This window comes from Acinonyx jubatus, chromosome B3 (assembly GCF_027475565.1).
Source record: "Acinonyx jubatus isolate Ajub_Pintada_27869175 chromosome B3, VMU_Ajub_asm_v1.0, whole genome shotgun sequence".
NCBI lineage: Eukaryota > Metazoa > Chordata > Mammalia > Carnivora > Felidae > Acinonyx > Acinonyx jubatus.
The window spans coordinates 33,014,397-33,034,465 of NC_069386.1; the positions used below are offsets into that span (position 1 = coordinate 33,014,397).

General features: G+C 52.1%; 1 protein-coding gene and 1 long non-coding RNA gene across 16 annotated transcripts in view; one reads left to right on the forward strand and one right to left on the reverse strand.

The window, feature by feature from the left end:
• Positions 1-19,516, forward strand: part of GRAMD2A (GRAM domain containing 2A) — a 34,265-nt gene extending 14,749 nt beyond the window's left edge. For 2 of the 13 annotated variants that reach the window (XM_027067702.2, XM_027067703.2), the window contains exons 2-12: positions 10,273-10,603; positions 11,859-11,916; positions 12,255-12,351; positions 13,011-13,114; positions 13,685-13,783; positions 13,909-13,980; positions 14,516-14,578; positions 15,573-15,717; positions 15,980-16,079; positions 16,911-17,015; positions 17,276-19,516. In XM_027067702.2, coding sequence (XP_026923503.1) covers positions 10,521-10,603; positions 11,859-11,916; positions 12,255-12,351; positions 13,011-13,114; positions 13,685-13,783; positions 13,909-13,980; positions 14,516-14,578; positions 15,573-15,717; positions 15,980-16,079; positions 16,911-17,015; positions 17,276-17,279 — 930 coding nt within the window. In that variant the 5' untranslated portion in view covers positions 10,273-10,520 and the 3' untranslated portion in view covers positions 17,280-19,516. Of the gene's footprint in view, positions 1-10,272; positions 10,604-11,275; positions 11,917-12,254; positions 12,352-13,010; positions 13,115-13,684; positions 13,784-13,908; positions 13,981-14,515; positions 14,579-15,572; positions 15,718-15,979; positions 16,080-16,910; positions 17,020-17,275 lie in introns of those variants that run through there. The other 11 variants (XM_027067705.2, XM_053223774.1, XM_027067708.2 and 8 more) reach the window with 11 other exon arrangements.
• Positions 8,591-17,276, reverse strand: LOC128315901 (uncharacterized). 3 transcript variants are annotated; one of them, XR_008299051.1, is made up of 3 exons: positions 16,400-17,276; positions 16,128-16,218; positions 14,614-15,780 (listed from the first exon to the last, which is right to left on the reverse strand). It is a non-coding gene; the product is annotated as an uncharacterized LOC128315901 (long non-coding RNA). The 3 variants fall into 3 exon arrangements; XR_008299052.1 differs by lacking the exon at positions 14,614-15,780 and adding an exon at positions 8,591-9,138 and having other exon boundaries at positions 16,128-17,276; XR_008299050.1 differs by having other exon boundaries at positions 16,128-17,276.
• Positions 19,517-20,069: the final 553 nt, after the last annotated feature.

Genomic DNA, 20,069 nt, shown 5'->3' on the forward strand with positions numbered 1-20,069 from the left:
CTGCTATAGCAGTGGGCACTATGGGATGAGGCCAGCTACAGGCAGATTACTCTCTGCAGAACCAGCTGCTTGCTCCATGGTGGCCTGGGTTTCATGAGAAATCCTGGACATCCCCAGGAGCAAAGCTTCCGTGTTTTAGCTGTTTGTCCCGTATGTCTCCCTGGTGACTGTTCTTACTCTGTAGGCCTTTGAGCTCTGGCCAGGAAGGGGGCAGCAACTCCTGGCCTCAAACCCTTGGTGGAAGGAGGGTGGGGGAGGGATGCTGAACAGGGTTGGGCCTGAGTTGTGAGAGAGCCTCCAGCACTGCCCCCCAACCCCCTCTCCCCGGCCCCCCCCCCCCACCCCGGGTGGGAGCAGTTATTGGGTGTGGCCCAGGTGCAAAGAGGGCCCTGCCCTTGGAGGCTCTCTGGCTGAAGTCCCAAGGAAAAGATTCAGTCATGCAGAACGTGTGTGGAGCTTCAGGGTGCAGTTTGGGGCCTGGCAGTGCACCGTCTCTGCAGCTACACCTCTTGACATCCTTCAAGGGACATGACGGGATGCAGAGCTCTTAGTGGGGCTGGCAGGGGATTGGAGGCTCAGTGGACAAGGCTGTGAGGACCAGTCCCCTCCTTGGGGCTAGGCCATGACCTCTCAGATCCCCACAGCAGCCCTGAAGATTTTCAGGTCAGCAAGGGGATTTTCCCCATTTTATAGGGGAGCAGACCCAGAGGAAGGGGACTGGAGGCCACCTAGGAGGTCAAGGGCAGCCAGAAGCAAACTCAAGTGACTTGCTCTCACTCCAGCTCTTGTGTTTGTGTTCCAAGGTCCCAGTGTGGCTGAACAAACTACACAAAGGAGCTTTTCAGCAGGGAGTGTTTGTTTATTCAGTACACAGTTATTGAGCACTTACTGTATGCCTGAAGCTGTGTGTGGCCCCAGGGTGAGAGATGAATAAGAAAGATAGTCTAGTGGGGAGACAACCACATAAACAGGGGATACAACAGTGAAGATATCTGAGCAGACGCGCAGACGGCGAGTGGAGACAAGGTGGGAGGGGTCTGCTCTCCCAGCCTACCAGCTGGCTAGGCTTCAGGGAAGTGTTGGGAGATGAGAGAGAGAGGGTCTCCATCTTGGGCAGGAGCAGGTTAGCTAAGCAGGACCCAGGCAGAACTGGGAGGGCAGCTCATTAGCACTCCTCCTGAATGCCCAAGAGGAGTCAGCCTGAGCACTTTGATCCTGAATTCCATCCCTGTAAGGACCTGGGCCTTTCTAGTGTGCTGGGAGAGCCCATGCCATGGGGGAGAGTTCTAGGAGCAGGGAAGAGTGGGATTGGAGCCCTTTAACCATTTAACCTCTAAATGGGGCTTGGCTAACTAGCTCTGGGCTCCACAGAGAGACCTGGGCAGTGGGCAGCATCTTGGCTGCCAAGAGTGGGAGATAGAGCCAGCCTTGCTCTCGGCCCTCCCAGCTCCCACTGGGTGGAGCGCCCAGAGGGTTCTGAGATCCCTGTAGGTAGGAGTTCTTGTAGGCACCAGAGCTCAAAGGGGTCCTTGTTCAGGCTGGATGCAGCCACCCCCAGAGGGCTATGCTAGCTCATATCTCCTCCTGAACAACTAGCTCTCCCAGTTTGTTTGGTTCTCTGAGCAGAGAAGATAAAGGCTTGGAGAGGGGTGGGAGGGTGGGAAGGGTTCTGGTCTAGGGAATCCTACTTCTCAGAGGGGCCCCTGCATGGCCATCTCAGCCCAAGAGACCCCCTTCAGGTCTCCCCTTTTCCCTGTCTACTGGAGAAGCTTCAGGAGAGGCAGTGCTGGGGCACCGACTGCAGAAGTGAAAATTAATGGGCTGAAAGGGGGGCAGACCTTCTTTGCTCTCTCCCAGCCCATGCACCCCTGCTGGTCTCTGCTCTCTGCTCCCTCTTCCCTTGTTCTAGACCCAGCTCCAGGGGCACCCGAAGGTTCTGCTCCAGGGTCCCTGCAGTATACCTCCCTCCTGCCTGTTTACTGCTTCTGGCTGCACACCTCCCATCTCTTATGTCCCCATTGGGATCCATTAGAAATGGAGTCGTATGGGCCAAAGTTCATCTTTTCCTCCAAAGAGGCTGCTGGTCAGCTTACAGATGGCTTTGTGTGGGTCTAGAGCACACCATGGTTCTGCTGGTGGCAGCCAGGGTCATTTGGTACAGACTGTGGCATCTTGGGAAGCAGGATGCCTGGCCCTCCACATCCCCTTTCATTTCAAAGCTGCTGCCACAGTGAGTAAAAGGGAACTAAGCACATTGGTGACCCAGGTGTTCTCAGACCTGCCCGTGGTAGGCAGGGTTTGTGCCTGCGCTGGGTGCCCGTCCCTCCTGAGTCCTTGGCCAGGGCTGCTGAGTGGGACAGCTGGATTGGGACCCAGTGTGTGGCCCCCAGTTCACTGAACGCCACCCCCTTACACTCAGGATTCTTTCCCCATTTCTTGTCAGCAGAGACAGCAAAGCAGTGGTCCTACATAAGGAATATTTGCTTAGAAAATAAAGTGAGAGGCAGCTTCTGTGTAAAAATAACAGAATTATTTTTTGCAAAAGAGTAACTTTTATCTTCATTTTATTTATTTTTAAAATTTATTTATTTGTTTTGAGTGAGAGAGAGAGAGAGGGCATGAACTCGGGAGCGGCAGAGAGAGGGAGAGACAGAATCCCAAGCAGGCTCCTCACCATCAGCGTGGAGTCTGATGCGGGGCTCAAACTCACGAACCGCAAGATCGTGACCTGAGCCGAAATCAATAGTTGGATGCTCAACCAACTGAGCCACCTATGTGCCCCAAGTTTTATTTATTTTTTAAAAATAATTTTTTCAACATTTATTCATTTTTGAGAGAGAGAAAGAGAGAGAGAAAGAATGTGAGTGGGGGAGGGGCAGAGAGAGGGAGACAGAGGATATGAAGCAGGCTCCGCACTGTGAGAGCAGAGCCTGACTCGGGGCTCAAACTCACAAACCCACCGTGAGATCATGACCTGAACCGAAATCAAGAGTCATCGGCTGCTTAACCAACTGAGCCATCCAGACTCCCTATCTTCAAGTTTTGGAGTACTGATGATAAGCCTGACTCTATTGACATTATTCCAGTTTCCTTTCGGCAGAGCTCTTGTCAACTGGTTTCTGGGCTGTGTGTCAGGACTGTGGCCCTGGGAGGACGTAGGGAGGCTTTCGGGAAGGACACAGAGCCAGCCTCTGCCGCACGGAAAGCTGCTCTTACTTCCTTGGCACGAGCTAGTAAATGTGCTCTGTGACCTTAACAGATGAAGGAAATCTCTATTAACAATGTGATTCCTGTCTTGCCAAGGGTGTTCCTGGAACTTTAGAGGGGCAGGGTGAAGGCATAGGAGGGTCAGGGCCCTAGATCCAGAGCCCAGGCAAGAGGATTGGCCCTGAATTCCAGGAGCCATGCTTCTCCCTCTGAGCCACAAAAAAAGGAGAGAAGTGGGGGCAGGATTCATGCACAGCAGTTTCTTAACACTGGCTGCATGTTTAAAATCACTGGAGGGGCGCCTGAGTGGCTCATACGGTTAAGTGTCCAACTTCAGCTTAGCTCATGATCTCACAGTTTGTGGGTTCAAGCCCCACATCGGGCTCTGTGCTGAGCCTGGAGCCTACTTCAGATTCTGTGTCTCCCTCTCTCTCTGCCCCTCCCCCACTCATGCTGCCTCTCTCTCTCTCAAAAATAAACAAACATTAAAAAAAATTTTTTTTAATAAAATCACCTGAGATCCTTTAAAAGCCTGAAACTGAACATATGCCTAACTTATGACCCAGCAATTCAAATCCTAAGTGTTTGCCCATAGAAATGAATACTTGTGTCCACACTACAGGTGCTGGAATGTTCCTGGCCACACTTTCATAACGGGCAAAAACTGGAAATTTCCCAGATGCCCATCTATAGTAAAATGAATAAGTTGTAGTATGTCCGTGTAATGGAATTCTAAACATTGGTGAAAATGCACAATTAATAGCTACATACAACACTGTGGACGAATCCCACAGATGCATTGCTGAGTAAAAGGAGCCACATAAAAGGGTATGTATGGTATGATTCCGTTCATAGAAAGTCCACAAAGAAGAGGCAGAGGCAACCTGTGCTGTGGAAACCAGGGTGATGGTTATTCTTGTGGGTTGTGGGTTGTGGGTGGCAGGTTGGGGGTGGTGGTGAGACTGAAAGAGGCAGGAGGGGCTTCTGGGGGCTGGTTTCCAAGTGTGTTCTATTTGTGAAATGCATTGAATTGTACATTTATTTTATGTACTCTTTTTTTTAAAAAGTTTATTTAGTGTTTGTGTGTGTGTGTGTGTGTGTGTGAGAGAGAGAGAGAGGGAGAGAGAGAGAGAGTGCAAGCAGGGGAGGGACAGAGAGAGAATCCCAAGCAGGCTCTGAGCTGTCAGCCCAGAGCCTGACGTGGGGCTCAATCTCACAAACTGTGAGATCATGACCTGAGCCGAAATCAAGAGTCAGACATTTAGCCACCCAGGCATCTCTCCTACATATGCTTTTCTATGTGTAAACTATACTTCAATAAGAAGTTGAAAATATATAGCTACCTACATGCTACCCCCAGAGACTCTGATTTAATTGGTCTGAGACAGGGCTCAGGCATCATTTTTTTGTTTGTTTTCTTAAAAAGCTCTACATGTTGGGGCGCCTGGGTGGCTCAGTCGGTTCAACGTCCGACTTCAGCTCAGGTCATGATCTCGCGGTCCATGAGTTCGAGCCCCGCGTCGGGCTCTGTGCTGACAGCTCAGAGCCTGGAGCCCGTTTCAGATTCTGTGTCTCCCTCTCTCTCTGACCCTCCCCCATTCATGCTCTGTCTCTCTCTGTCTCAAAAATAAATAAACATTAAAAAAAAAAAAAAGCTCTACATGTGATGCTAATGTGTACTCAATAGGCTGCACATTAGACTTGACCAGATGGTCTCTCTTCTCCATGACGAAGTCGGTGAGCTGTGTGCTAAGCAAGTGGTCAAGGTAGAGATGGGCCATCTTTGTGGTCTGTGGGTTTGTGTTTTCAGGAACGTGTTGCTAAGGTGTGTTTTTTGTTTGGAGGAACTCTCTTCTTGGAGGTTACAGGGCCCAGCGTCCTGGCCAGCTGCTGAAGGGGTGGAGCTGTTGCTGGGCCAGGCCTTGAGAAGGACTGGCAGGTCCCACATGATGCTCTAGTATCTCAAATGTCCATGAGAAGTCAACGTGGGAGACTCCCCCAAGTTGTCCCAGGGGACCCGCCTGTGAACTTGCAGACCCAGCCTGGCTTTCTGCTTCAGCATGGCCTGGGTGCTGCTCCTGCCAGGCTTGGAGGAGCCTGAAAGGAGGTTTCCCCTGGGGCTAGGGAGGCTTGAGTGTGGGCACAGGACAGTCCAGGAGCATGCCAGTCCAGTGAACACAGCAGTGGAGGCCTGAGGGGTCCGGCTTGTGCTTTCCCCAAATACCACATTGCATCCCTTCCGAGCCACTTTATCCTTTTTCTTTTGTCTCTGCCTCCCACCCGAGCTCCCCCTTTGATCAGTCAGCCAGCATGGACTGAGTGCCTGGTGGTGCTGGGTCAGTGCTGACTGCCTGCTTCACGGGGAAGGCTCCTGGAAGGGACGGGTCTGCAGGTGACCCCCATTGCTCCATTCTATGTGCCTTTCCCTTCTACTGCCTTGATTTATCCCTCCCCTCTTCCCTCTTGGAGTGTCACCATCTCTCTTTCTCTGTCTGCTTCCCTCACAGTAGCAAACACTGGGTGCCTGCTGTGTGCTGGGGATACAGAGATGTATAAGACACACCCCTGGTGGAGCTCAGAGGCCACTGGGGGCAGCTGGATGTGTAAACAGACAAGCACAGTCTGGTGTGGTAAGTGCTGGGACAGCACAGCAGGACAGAGGGGACAGGGGACCACAGAGGAGGACTGACCAGCTCTGCAGGGGGGGAGACCAGGGAGGGCTTCACAGAGGAGGTGACATTTGAACTGGGACTTGAAAGATAAGTGGAATTCTCCAGGTAGACAAGCATGGGAAGGAATTGCAGGTAGGGAGGATGTGCAGGTGCGGAGGGCTGCGGCAACAAGGAAGCTGGGCTCAGGTGAGCCTCAGGAGTGAGGCTGGGAAGGGAAGCAGGAAGCTCAGGAAGGCCAGCTGAGGAGGCATGAGGGAGGTAAGGTCAGCAAAAGAGTGGCAGGATCAGTTCTGGGCCCCAGGTGGCTCTGCTGGTGGTGCAGATGTGGGGGAGGGCCAGGCATGGTGAGGAGGCTTCTGCCAACATCAGGGAAAGGATGATGGTGATCAGGGCTGGCAGGTGCAGCAGGAATGGAGTAGGTGGTGTCCTGGTGTCATAGGTTCAGCTGGGGGAAGGCTCTTGGGCCTCTGGGGATTGAGTGCTGTGGGGGGGAGGGGAGGAGAAGGAGGTGAGGCTTCTGCCTTGGGTAACCATGGAGGAAGGAGCCTTTCAGGGATATTGGGTGCTCAGAAGGAAGCAGATTTGGGGGGATGACACTGAGCTCACCTTGATGGATACATCCAGATAGCTGAAGCTCAGGAGGAGAGGAGGTGTCAAGGTTAGAGATTTACAGATTTCGATTTGGGAGCATCTGCCTGGTGGGTGTATTCTGAGCCTGGAGGAAGCTTCCAGAGCAGAGTGTACACATGTCAGGTGTCCTGTGAGGCCTGGTCCATGAGTTCTGCAGGAGGCAGCTCGACTCTTGGACCTCTGGGTTCCCTCCTTATTGTCTCTCTCTCCCTCTCCTACCCTCTCTGTGTCCCCCCCCCCTCCCCCCCGCCCTTTCTTGACTGGCCTGGCTCCTCTGCTGACATCCCCAGTGCTAGCTCCCCGCCCCCTGCTCTTTCAGCAGCCCCATGTGGCAGGCTGCACCCTGGACTCCTGGTGTGATAAGCTCAGTGAGTATTTGGAGAGGGAATGAAGGAAGGCTTGCAGGTAGGGCAAGCAGCTGTTGTGTCCTCTGGAGAGGCATCCTGCCCCGGAATCGGGCTCAGCAGGGCGAAAGGGACTCATCTGAGGAGTTCCCCAACCTTTTCTACCTCCTCTAATGTCCAAAATATTGGGCCTCCCCTGCTGCATCCCCTTGATAACAAGAATATTTTTTTGTGGCTCTGATGGAAAAAACAGACATGGCTTTGAGGACCCCTGATACTACCCACAGTCTGCAGGTGGGGGTAGGAGTGGGACTTGATGGGCAAGGGGGTTAGTTCACAACCCACAGAGTAGGGGCAACTGGCTTGAGGAGGTCTGTGTGGGAACGCACAGAGGCTGCCAGGAGATTGGGGGCACCCAGGCTGGTCCCCATTCTCCAGCTTCCTGCTCTTGAAGCCTCCTTCCTGACCTTGTGCAGCAGGGCCCAGTTGGTCCTTGGGTGCTCCCCACTTATTGGTTCTGTGGTGACCACTCTGCCCCAGACCTACCCTTGTATCTGATTTTGCTCCCATTTCTTTATTTTTACTCACCTAAATACTGTAGACTAATTAGTAGAAAATCTGACTTGATAGTTTTGCAAACCATGCATTTCGGCCACAGGCAGAGTCTCTGTATCAAGAGCATTATGAGGACAGCCAGGAGGGACTGGCCTTAACAGATGGACAGGTAGGAATGGCTTGTAACCATCTTGTTCATCATGCATAAAGGAGATACTTGAAAGTCATTTCCCCCACCCCCAGTGACTGTGTTTTACCACTGTTCTTTTCTTCCTGGAGATGCTGTGGGGAGAGCGAGTGCACCGCCTTCTTTTGTTTTTCTCATGGTCCATCTCTCCTCCAGCCTTGCTTACTGACCCCACACTTCATTCCTCAAACATATCGCGTGTGCCTGCTGCATGCTGGCCTTTCACCCAGCTTGTGACCTTCAGGGAGGGAGGAGGCAGAGTCCCTGCCATCTTGGAGCCCCCAGAGACGAGCAGTTCCAGCACTGACCCAGTGTGAAAAGTGCTAAGAGGGAGACCAGGATTGGGGTGTTGTGAGTGTCTGCAGCAGGGGCTCCTCACTAGGTTGGGGGAGGGCGGAGGGCGGGCTCCCGTCCCTGAGCAAGACACACTGGACCTAAGGATGAGTTCAGTTTAGAAGCCATGCAGAGGAATGATCATGAACGCAAAGTTAGATATGGAACTTTTACAGGATGACAGTCTTACCCAGGTGGTAGGGTTAGGATTCCTTTTCTCTAGGAGCCTTTCTGTGACTCTCACTCTGTCTGCCTTCTGGGCTCCTGCAGCCCTGATAGCTCGAATCACCCTTCCCAATGCCCGAATGACAGGCTCCCTGCCTCTGTGACCATGGCCAAAGTCCTTCTTGGGGTTTCACTCTACCCCTGGGCCTCCAGGTTAGAGTGTGCTCCTTAGAGCGGGCCCCATTTCCTTCTCTTTCCTTGTGGCCCAGTATGCTCACAAGCTGCAGGGTCTAAGCTCCCCAAGGACTCAGTGGCTTGACTTGTACAATCTCTACCTCAGGGGCCTCTCCAACCAAAGCACTCAAACCAAGTGAGGAATCAAGAGATAGAAGACATAGATGGAATTTGCCACACAAAAACTGAATAGTACCACAGACAAAACTAAAAGGCAAATGACAAACTGGGGGAGATGTTTACAAAAATGAGAAATTAAGGAGTAATATTCTCAAAAAAAATTTAATACAAATCAATAAGAAAAACGTAAAGACCCTCACAGACAATTCACAGATGAAATTCTGGTGGTTAATGTGTATATATGGGAAATATTGTTGAACCTATCAGGAAGTAGAAATAGAAATGAAAATAGCATACTTCCATGTATCAAACTTGCAAAAGTGAGAAAAAGATAATAGCCCATGGATGTAGCCCAGATGTAGGTAAGCCGGTACCCTCACGTAGTGCTGATGGCTGTGGTCACCAGTAAAACATATGGAAGCACTTTGGGAGTGAGTCTAAAGAGCCCAGGAAATGAGCATTCTCCACTCACTAATCACACTTCTGAGACTCTGTCTCAGCCATGGACAGTGACATGGGGAATTTCTCATGAAATCATGTTAAGCAACAAAAGTAGAACATACATATTATAATGTATACTTCTACTTACATGAATTCTATATTTATGCATAAATCTTTTCTTTGGGTGATGTTTTAAGGGCATTTGCTTCTTGGTGATTTTGATCATCATATTTTGTTTTTCTCACATTTTCTGTAATGAGAGTAACAAAAGTCAAAAGGAGGGGGGGACCCTCTTAAAATATGAAATGAAGGGACCAAATAAATATAGAAATTAACTTTGGGAGTCAACAGGGTCAAATCACTAGCAAAACTTGTCACTTTGCAAGATTCAGGAAACATATGTTGATGTGTATTTACCAAAATTCTCCAGAAGACTAAGGGCAGAGGCAGAAATCACCAGGCCACATGGCTGTGGATGGGCTGATTTTGTGGGTGAGGTTACCTGGCTCTTCACTGTGTGATACTAGGTACAGCCTGTCCCTTGGCAGGGGTCAGTTTCCTACTCTTTACACAGTATATTAGGGGGTCAGACTAAATGACTCTGAGGGTCTTTGGCAGATCTCGGCCAACTCTGTTCTTGAAGAAGAGAACTTTGACTTGCGCCCACAACAAAGCTGAGAAGGACCAAGGGTTGGTATTTGCAGGCCTCGGGTTCCAGCTCCTTATCTGCCCAGAACCATGTTTCCTGTTTGTGACCACCATGATGCCCTGCCTTGGCCCTGCTTCTTGGCCACCTTCTCTTCCTGTCAGCTTCTGGGCCCATTGAGTTGGGAGCTAGTTTGAATGCTCAGGCTTTATTGATTCCTAGCCTGTGTGTTGGAGGGGCAGGAAGGGGGAAACCCTATACTTTGGAGCTGTTTAGTAGAGGCATGAATTCAAAAGCCACTGGAGAGCCCCACTTGCCCAGGGAGATGGTGTCTCCTCCCTCCAGGGCCCGCTCTCTGGCACATTTTTGAGACAGTATGGCTCTCAGGGCCAAGGTGCCCTGATTGTCTGAAGGCCACCAAAGCCACTTCATGGTGTGGGGCTGCTCCTCTCCTCCCAGCCCATGGTCACCTGTGGGTTGACTAGAGCCCCTCCCACACCATTAGTGGCCCCAGATCCTCAGCTCTGCTAAGGCCTCCTGTGCTCAGCATCCTTTCCTTAGCATCCTAGGATTGCGCTGAGAGCTTATGGTCATGCTGCCCAGGCACCTCAGGCACTATGGTTTCAGCCATGAGCAAGTCTTAGAGTCCTCCATCCGGATGTGCTTTCTCCGGGGTGGGGCCCAGGGCTTAACCTCCTGGTGCTCCACTAAGGCAGGCTGATTTTCCTTCCCACCCAGGAATAAACTGATCTGCAGGCTTCCAGGAAGGATGGCGTGTGAGATTGTCCCTTCTATCAGGGAGCACAGGACTCCTGCCTGAGCTGCTGCCTCTGGACTCTGACAGCTTCAGCCTCACCCTGAACAGCAGGGCTGGTCTTGGGTGGGGGTAGAGGACCTGCCCTGGGGATGGTGATGCTGGTCGGGAAAGGTGTCCCCATAGAGCCACCCTTCCTGATGCAGGCCTGTTTCTGCTTAGCAACCAGCAGATGCATGGAAAGACAGCTTCTCTGAAGAGCCCTGTGTCCTGCACAGAGAAACTAGCCAGGGTTCAGGCACCCCTGAACTCCAGGTGAGGCCCTTTCCACTGGTCAGATATACATACCGATTAGGGGTGGGAAGCCCTCAGGAGGACCTCAGAGACCAGAGCAAATAAAAAATAATGAAATCTTGCCATTTGCAATGACATAGACGGAGCTAGGGTGTATTACGCTAAGCAAAATAAGTCAGTCAGAGAAAGACAAATACCATATGATTTCACTCATATGTGGAATTTAAGAAACAAAACAAACGAACAAGGGGGGAAAGAAAAGAGAGAGACCGAGAAAGAGAGAGGCAAACCAAGACACCAACCCTTAACTACAGAGAACAAACATCAGTTTGTTACCAGAGGAGAGGGGGCTGGGGGGATGGGAGAAATAGGTGATGGGGATTAAGGAGTGCAGTTGTGATGAGCACGGGGGGATGTATGGAAGTGCTGAATCACTGTATTGTACACCTGAAACTAATAGTACACTGTGCTCACTAACGGGCATGTAAATTTAAAAACTTTAAAAAAATAAAAAAGAAAGGGGCAAAAGGGTTAAAGAAAAGTTAGAAAGGGGACCTTGCGTCAGGTGTTAGTTTGGGCACAGGCTGCTCCCGGCCCCTTCCTCCCATTCCCGGGACTGTCCCAGCACACAGGGACCTAGCAGAGTCTAGGCTTCTCAGGTTACCAGCCTCCTCCCTGCCCACCTGTCCTCAGGCCAACCTGGCCAGGGCAAAGGTTTGCGTTCCAGCACCACCCCTCTCCCTCAGCCTTGGTAGCCTCCATCAGGTCAGGTGAGTCTGCTGAGCTCCAGGCTGCCGGGAGGAGGCTTCCAGAAGGGCATTCCTGCTGGGATCATGGCCCATAGCCAGGCCCCGGAGCTGTGAGTCTGACATCTCCACCTCACCCACTCCCCAAGCTGGTCCCCATCCTTGTGTCTCCTACTCATTTATCCCTGGGTCTTCTCCTCTGCTTATCCTTTGGCCAGAGAAGTGGGAGAGGGTTTTTGACACTTGGGGGTGGGAGGCTCCTAAGCATCTCCAGGAGGCGGAGGCTCAGGCTGAGCGAACCTCCTGGGGAGCCACTGCCCACAGCTGTCTGGGAGGAGGGCTGGTAGCCTGCAGGGTCAAGCTACATACTTGCTGTTGCTTATCACTTTGCTGTGGCTCCTAGAGAAGGGCCTCAGTCTCCAATCTCTGCTCTAAGCTTCTGGCTTGAAGCCAGGGCAGACCTGGCCCTGAGGATGTATGGGCAGAACTCAAGGGTTCCTTGTCCCTGGAATGGAATGTCTCCTTTGCAGTCTGCACTGGCCAGAAGGCTTGAAGAGTGAAGAGATCAAGAAGTGTGGCCGAGAAGGGGTAAGTGTGTGGAGGCTGACTTTTCACTGCCCACCAAGGGAGGGGCCCAGGGCTGCCTGAATTTAGTGACTGTTGGTTCCTTGGCCACCAGGCTTGTCACCAGGGGAAACCCAAGTGAGTGTCCCCCTCCTGGGTGGGGGTGGTGTGTCCCCCTCCAGTCATAGGCTGCCCATTAGGATCTACCGTCACCGAGAGACATGCTGTGCTTGGAACTCAGCCTTTCACCCCCACTGGCTGCTTACTGACTGCTTCATACCAGAGCCCCTGCCCCTGTGGCATTATTTCCTGGTGGCTGGTGCAGGGCCCCTTTAGTGGTCTGATTCCCCAGGACTTCTCAGCCCCAGCTCGTGTGTTTGCAGACACTACTGAGTAAATACAACCAGCAATACCACAAGCTGTTTAAGGACATCCCTTTGGAGGAGGTTGTTCTCAAAGGTGAGCTATCTCCCTGGTGTGGCTGGACAGGTGCCTAGAGTGCCTGAGGCCCAGGTCCTCTCCTCCAGAGCCTCCAAGGCACAATTTCGATACGGGAACTGGCTGCCCTTTGGATGTGGTTGGGCCTGTTTTCTTCAAAAGTATGAGAAGACTGGGTAGATTTGGGACATGAAATGGAATTTATGAACGTTTTCTTGAGGCAATATCAGGGCTTCCAAATCTTATTTTTGTTCTGCTCTTATCAATGACTGCTCTTCCCTGCTCTCAGTGAGGCCTCTCAGTGAGCAAGTTGGAGCATTTGCACAATCGAGGCTCTCTCTCCAGGGCAGGGCTGAGCAGGGCAGGGCAGGGCAGGGCAGGGTAGGGCAGGGAGTTTTGCCTGAGGGAGCAAGAATCCAGGCTTGGGGAACCCTGTGAGACATGAGTGGTGAAGGAGGGAACCTCTAGCAGTTTGGTGGGGTAGGGTGGGGCAGTCAGGACTCTCAGGAAGGACTCTGGGTGCTGGTGGAATGGGTGGTTTGGGGCCTGGGGTCAGGAAGTGGGATTCTGAGGAAGGCAGTCCCTGAGGCTGGGCTCTGGACTCCTGAGTGTAGGACCCAGGCCGTGGAGCTTCAGGGTTGGCCTTGCTCATGGCAGTCTTCTTTCCTGTGACTTCCCAGTGTGTTCCTGTGCCCTCCAGAGGGACCTTCTTCTCCAGGGCCGGCTCTACATCTCCCCCAACTGGCTCTGTTTCCATGCTAGCCTCTTTGGCAAGGATATCAAGGTAGTAATAAGTGGTAAGGCCTGCAATGGGCCCATGAGGTCCCAGCCAGGGAAGATATAGGCCCCTCCCGTGCAGGCATGCAGGCCTGTCACTACAAGACATCCTACCTGGCGTCTGGGGAGGGCCCCCAATCTAGACTCCCCATCTGGCCTGAGCCGACCTGAACAGCTCATAGCAAATTTATTCTGCCTATGGGTGCCTCTGAAATGCCTTCAGAATCAGAGCGGGATGCCACATTTAGAGGGAGCCATAATTGTGGCCAGGTGGTAGCTCAGGGGACTCCATTACTGGAGTATGGGATTCACCAGAGCAGCCGTCCTTGGCCTCCTGGATAATAGGATGAGAGCCCAGAGTGGTGTGTGCTGTCAGAGCTGGGGCAGGTTGGTAGAGCTGGAAGCGGAGCCTGCATAAGAAAGTGGATAGTTCAGATATTCTTCAGCATAGGGCCAGGCTTCTGCATGGTGTCTATGCTTGTCTGATTGCCAGTTGTGGCTGGGGCCCTATGCAGGAAGCAAAGGGACCATGTCCTTTGGGGTGGATCCTAAGAGAAGCACTCCTCTTCCCACTCAGGTGGTCATTCCTGTGGTGTCTGTGCAAATGATCAAAAAACACAAGATGGCCCGGCTCCTTCCCAATGGCCTGGCCATCACCACCAATACCAGCCAAAAGGTCAGTGAGTCTCTGGGCCAGCCATCCCTTGTTAATTTCCCCAACCCAGCCCCAGGATCCTGACTCTGGCACTCACCCCAATCTGTACTTACCCCACCCTTTTCTGTTTTCTTTCTCTGTCCCAGTATGTCTTTGTGTCACTGCTTTCCCGGGACAGTGTCTATGACATGCTGAGGAGGGTCTGCACACACCTACAGGTATGGAGCTCAGGGGCAGGAGCTGGCCCAGGGAGGCTGCTCAGGTCTGGACTGAGGTCTTGGGACAAGGCTGTTGGGAGTGGTTGGCCCATCTCTCCAACACAGGGACCAAGGGCAGGGAGAGGGGAGTAATAGGCTCAGGTCCAGCCTATCTGAACTTAGTCCTTGGACTGGGTGTCTATGCTTGTGAGCATGTGCCTTTGAGGCCATTGGCCCTTGTGTATCCCCTGTATATGGCCTCATTGGGCTTCCTCGATGTACAGACAGAAGCTTGTGGCTGCTTCCCAATGTGCCTACAGCTCTCTCTGGCCCACGGTGAGGAAGTGGGGGAGGGGCAGGAGCTAGGGGAAGTATGTTGCCTTGGATTTGTGCTCTGCTCCAGCATTAGCCCCTGCAAACTCTGGGAGTGAGGCTCCATCTGACCCAAGGTGGCTTATGTGGAGGTAAAGCTCTCTTGGAGAGTACTAACACCTCTTCACCCCTGACCTTGGGTGTTCCAAATGGACAAGTGACCCCTGTTCCCTTTCTTCTTTAGCCTTCCAGCAAGAAGAGCCTGAGTGTAAGAGAATTTCCAGAGGAACCTGAGTGCGAGTCTCTGGTGAGAGCTGAGGCTGGCAGGAACAGTTGCTGGCATGAGGGACCCTATGCCTCTGAGGCTTCAGGGCCTCCCAGGAGGGTCTACAATGCAGAACTTGGGCTCCAGGTTCAAGAGCCAGTGGCCATGCTCTGCCAGGGGGTTCCCTAGACCCACCATGCTCCATACCATGTAGAGCCACTAGGTCCTGGGCAGCTCTGTGGACTTTCTGAGCAGAACAGATGTCCAGCCCCCAGAACACCACCCAGGTTGGATCCCACTTCTGTACAGACAGAGAGCCAGTGACCCACCCTCTTTCCTTTAGCAGGATCAAGAGGGCCTTCCAGGGGATAGAGATATCCTCAGGGAAGAACTTCAAAGGGTATCGCTGTAGAACCCAGACAGACTCATTTGAGATTTGCTGCGGCCCCAGCAGTCTCCTTTGCTGCTGGGGTTGTGGGTAGGCAGAGCTGAGTTTCTAGAACAGTGATGCGGATGGAAATGACCCCAGGGTGTTTGAAGCCTCCTTCATTAATCATTAAGCGTTTAGCCAAGCATACGATATGCACACTTCTATGCAGGGGATAGAAGGTGATGTTCCCATTTTTGTTGGTGGGAATCCTAAGTGTCCCCTGCCAAGGTCAGTAATGTCCTTAGGGTTAGAGTCCAGATTAGAAGGACTTATCCCATCTAAATTATATTGTGCTGAGCTTTCTTGGACTCAGCAGATCTGAACATATACCTGGGTTTGCTCGCGTCTTAGATCCCATTCTGGTTCTGTACTAGCAGTCTTCGGAGACATTGTTCCCTGGAAGAATGGCTGGTCACAGCAAAGGAGCAGATAAGAGATACATGTGGTTGCTATGGTAATGGTTTCTCCCCTTGTGGGTACCTGACATCATGCTCACTAGGATTCCATATTGGTAATATCTGGAGAAGGTGTGATAAACCTAGTGTGGGCCCTTAGGACAAGTAAGATCCCAAGGGTCATAGACGATTTCTCCCTCCTTCTCTGCAGGAAGTCCTCATCCCTGAGATGAAGTGGAGAAAGGTGTGCCCTGCCTCCAGGTCCCTGTCCCTTCCAGACAACATCCCTTGTATCCCTCGGGCATCCATGGACTCCACCGACAGCTTCTTTCCCTCCAGGAAGCCTCCAGGCTCTGGTGAGCTCAGGGGGCTTGTCCATGATCACGTTTGTAAAGACCAGGCTTTTCTTCCCCCTACTTCTGCAAAAAGGAAAAGTCACAACCAGCTCTTCCTAAAGCTGTTTCTTACTTTCTTCAAATCTATAAGGGAAAGCAGCGTCCAAGGAGCTTCAGAAAATGGGGGGGGGGGGGGGGGCGGGGGGAAGGTGGGCATGCTCCTTGCTGGGCTGGGCTCCTGCCTCCTGCCCCCAGAAGATGCCTAATTGCTCTCCTATCACAGAGAATGCTGTCTGTGAGAAGGAGAAACTGGAGGAGTTGCCCAGGAGCGACGGGGAGCTGAGGCTCTGGGATTGCCAGCTCCTCAAGGTCATCTTCGTGCTGTAGGTGACTATATTGGGCGGGGGTCGGGGGGGGGGTGTCAAGCTCACCTGGGTGTCTGGCAGGGGCCTCTGTGTGTGGGGAGTTCCCAGGTCAACTGAAAGTCCTGGGCAGAGTCTGGAGGCTACATGGCAGGCCCTTCTGAAGCAAGACAAAATATCTCCAGTTTTTATTCATACAACCCTGTAATTTAGGATTAAGTCTGGCAGGATACGAAACTGTTGAATAAAAGTTGCACAGGATTGGGGAGGGGGAGGGCTGACCGAATTGGAGAGGGCCATCAGATAGACTAGAGGAGAGCCACAGCTTTCCTGCTACCTACCTTTAGAGCAGTTTTTGGAACCCCAGACGTGTCTGTAATTTGGCCTGAGGGCCAGGAGAGCGGTGAGCATGGTGGGGTGTTTCATGAACAGCCAGCCCCTGGCTTCCCCTCACCTTACCTCATGACCTTCCTCTGGTTTTGCTGGCTGAGTTCTGACTGTCAGCTTCAGCACTTGCTGGGGGAATGTGGACCTGTCTCCTTAGGGGATGATCTCTGTGGTCTTGAAAAGGAAGCACGGGATCAAGGTGGCCAGTCAGAGGGAGGGTGGGCTCAGTTTAAGGACCTAGAATTCTTGCTGGGCTTTGAGGACACCTCCATGGGGACGAGTCTCAGGACCCCCACGTGGCCTCTCAGAACAAACATGTCCAGGCCTGAATGTAGCTAAAGGGCAAGAGTCTCTAATTCCTCCAAGTACAACTGGAAGTAGCTTAGTCCCCACTCCTATTTCTGGTGAGCCTCTAAAAATGCCCTTTTCCTAGATAAGATATCCTTCTTATCTCTCTTTCTCCAGGATCTGCTTCTTGGTCATGTCCTCATCGTATCTGGCATTCCGCATCTCCCGGCTGGAACAGCAATTATGCTCCCTGAATTGGGATGGCCCAATCCCTGGGCACAGGTGATGCCCTGTCTCTTGCTAATGCCTCTGGGATTGAGGGTAAAGGATAGGAGCCAATTGCTATGGCCAGGCTGCGTGTTATCCTGGTTGGACTTGGCCCTGCCCTTGTGCTGGCTTGATGGCCCTAAGCAAGGTTGGACAGAGTGTGCAGGGTGCACAGATCCCACCCTGACTCACTCCTGTGGGGCAAGAAAGGTTCTACTGATCTGTCTGTCTGCCTTTTAGGCCCTTTCTCTGATGTGGGCATCTCCTGTGTACAGGTAACAGCCACCTGGCCTTTGTCCCCACTTCTCCATGAAGAATGCTGTGTGTGCTAAGGTTCCACCAGTGATCGCCGTGGTTTATGCTGCTGCTGCACTGAGACTGAGTATGAAGGAACACAGTCCAGATCCTTCCTCCTCCCCCTAACTCTTATCTCTCCTGTTTACAAAGCTCCTACAATTTGGGGACTCGGACAAAGAGCCAGATTCTTGGAACAACTCAGAAATTCTGTATACTAAGCTTCAGCAAGCACTTCAGTGAAAAAAAAGAAAATTAACTTGTTCCTTGGAAACAGCCTGGCACAGGTGCAGAACACTAGGAGCCACCGGAGGGACAAAGGCCATGCTTTGGTTCCTGGAACGTACCTCTCCAACTGTCACGCGGCTCACTGCCTCAGTGGGACAGAGGCTCTAACCCAAACCACCAGTGGGGCTCTGCTCTCTCCCAACATACTGTGCTCTCACTTGCGCCCCTGAGAGTCTCTGTTCCGGGAGCCAGGCCCCTGTCAGGCCAAGGGCAGACTGGGGGAGAGGAAGGGGAGGGGGAAGCTATCAACAAGGAGAGGAGGGCGTGTGGCTAGGATTCCAGCTAGAGAGGAACGTTCGTGCCCTGTGCTGAGGCTCTATCCTGGCCACTCACAAAGAGGCTGGCTGAATCTGGAGTACTTGCAGCAGAGGATGGTGGCAGGGGCTGTGAAGGAGAGCAGAGGTCCAGCATTCTGTGTCCTGAGCTGCCACTTCCTGGTGAGACAGGTGGAGCGGGGCCTTTGATCACTGTGGTCACAGACCTGGTACTGTCTTCCCCTCGTGTGCTCAAACAGTTCTAAGGTCCCCCAGGCGGGAAGTAGGGGCTGGGGCTGGGGTGGGTGGGAAGGTTGGTGGCTTTGATTTGAGTTTTGCTTTGTATTCCCTGGCCGACTGCCTGAGAGGCCATGACCCATAGCAACCTGTCGGGAGGTGAGGCTGGGCAGCTGGGCAGTTGGGCACAATGGTATAGGGCCACTGCAGGGCAAAGCTCACTCATGTCACCAGAAATAAGTATGTTGCGGGCCATGGGGGGAGGCTTCTCCATTCTATGAATAAGGTAGAGGTGTCCAAGGTGGGCCTGGTACAGTGCAGGGACCAGGCCAAGGGGTTCTGTCTGATATCTCTGGGGACAAGAGAAGTAGGGGATGAGAAGAGTAGACACAGTGGTAGCTTTCTTTCAGAGATTCCTCCACTTCTGCCAGGGCCACCTGTTTTCTAAACAGCTCGTCTATGCCTCAGAACTCTGCCTGCTCTTCCTGGGACTCCCATCTGCTAAGACAGTGCCTTTGGAGGTTCTAGAGGGGCCTCAGTGAAGAGGTCAGAGGTATCAAGGGAAAGTCACTGGTGATGGGGTGAGTGGTGTCAGAAATAGCCTCTGTTTTTCCTCCTTCGGACACCTGAAAGGTTAATCAGGGAGAAATCCAAGCAGAAATTATTTATTGCAGAGCCATGATTGTCCTATTAGGACAAACCCAAACAAGAATTGGAGGGACTGACTGCAGGTGACAAGTCCCAAAGCTCAGACTAGCAGTCTCTTCATCCTCACCCCATTGCGGGTTCTAGGATTATGCTTAGAGCCTGGGGGCGTTGCTTGCACCTCATCTGTATGTATCAGGTGAAACTCATTCCATTCTCCCCACAGCACCACAGTGGGGAAAACCCCATCCTTTTTTTGGAACCAGCCCCCTTCATCACTCCTTTCCATCACGTCTTCAGGGAAATACTTGCCCCAGTGTCTCCCGGCCCTGGTCCTTGCCGAAGGGCGGGGAGAGTAGGTCCATTCTCTTGAGCCTTGCCAGGTTGAGCCAGAGGCTCATGAGGGGCCAGCAGAGGTGCCAAGTCATGGGTAACGGTGCCAAAGTGCTGGTGAATCTAGTCTCCACCTGTGCCGCAGGCTCAGAAAGGGCAAGAGGCATGCTGTAGGGTGGGGTGGCTCTGGAGGCCCTCTTGGGTCCAGGGATTTCAGTGGTATGAATGTGCCTGTCGCTCTGGAGGGCCCTCTGTTTCTCCCTTTGATTCCCCAGCCTGGTCCTCTGGGGCCAATGTCCCTTTTGGTTGTGCTCATTTGTAAACTGTGTATTTGTACAGACCTGCTTGCACTGGCTGATACTCCTTTAATTCCCTGAGAGATTGGTTCAACTATCCTTGGGTTGTTCCACCATAGCATTAGCCTTTGAAAATATTTTAAAATACAAAAATTTGATTTTTCTAGTGTCCTGTGGTATGGAAAGTTCATTTTTTATCTTTTGACTACTCGCGAAGGGTATCCTACTGACACATTTAGCACTCAAGAGACTGATGGAGCCCAAGTCATTCCCAGAATCCCCAGTACTCTGCAAATCTCACACGACTTTAGCTGAGCTGCCTCATACTTCAGGCATAATGGGAAGGGGAAGAGTGGCCGCAGCAAGCCTCCACAGCCTTCTGCCTCTGTTGGGTGGACACTGAGAATGCTTCCCCACTTCTCTGGGGCAGATCCCAAGCAATGTCCCTGGTTCGAATAGTCCTGTGCTTTTTCTGACTCAGCAATTGAAGTGCAGAACTCAGAACCAGAAAATTCCTGTGTCCTTTTCTGTGACTTTGAGCCTCGATTAGGGAGGTCAAACTTCATTTTGGGCCACATCACTTTTTCCCTAGGATGCCCCCTCTAGTAGTGATTCATTAATTCAGTAAATATTTAAAAAAAAATTTTTTTTTAACGTTTATTTATTTTTGAGACAGAGAAAGACAGAGCATGAACGGGGGAGGGGCAGAGAGAGGGAGACAC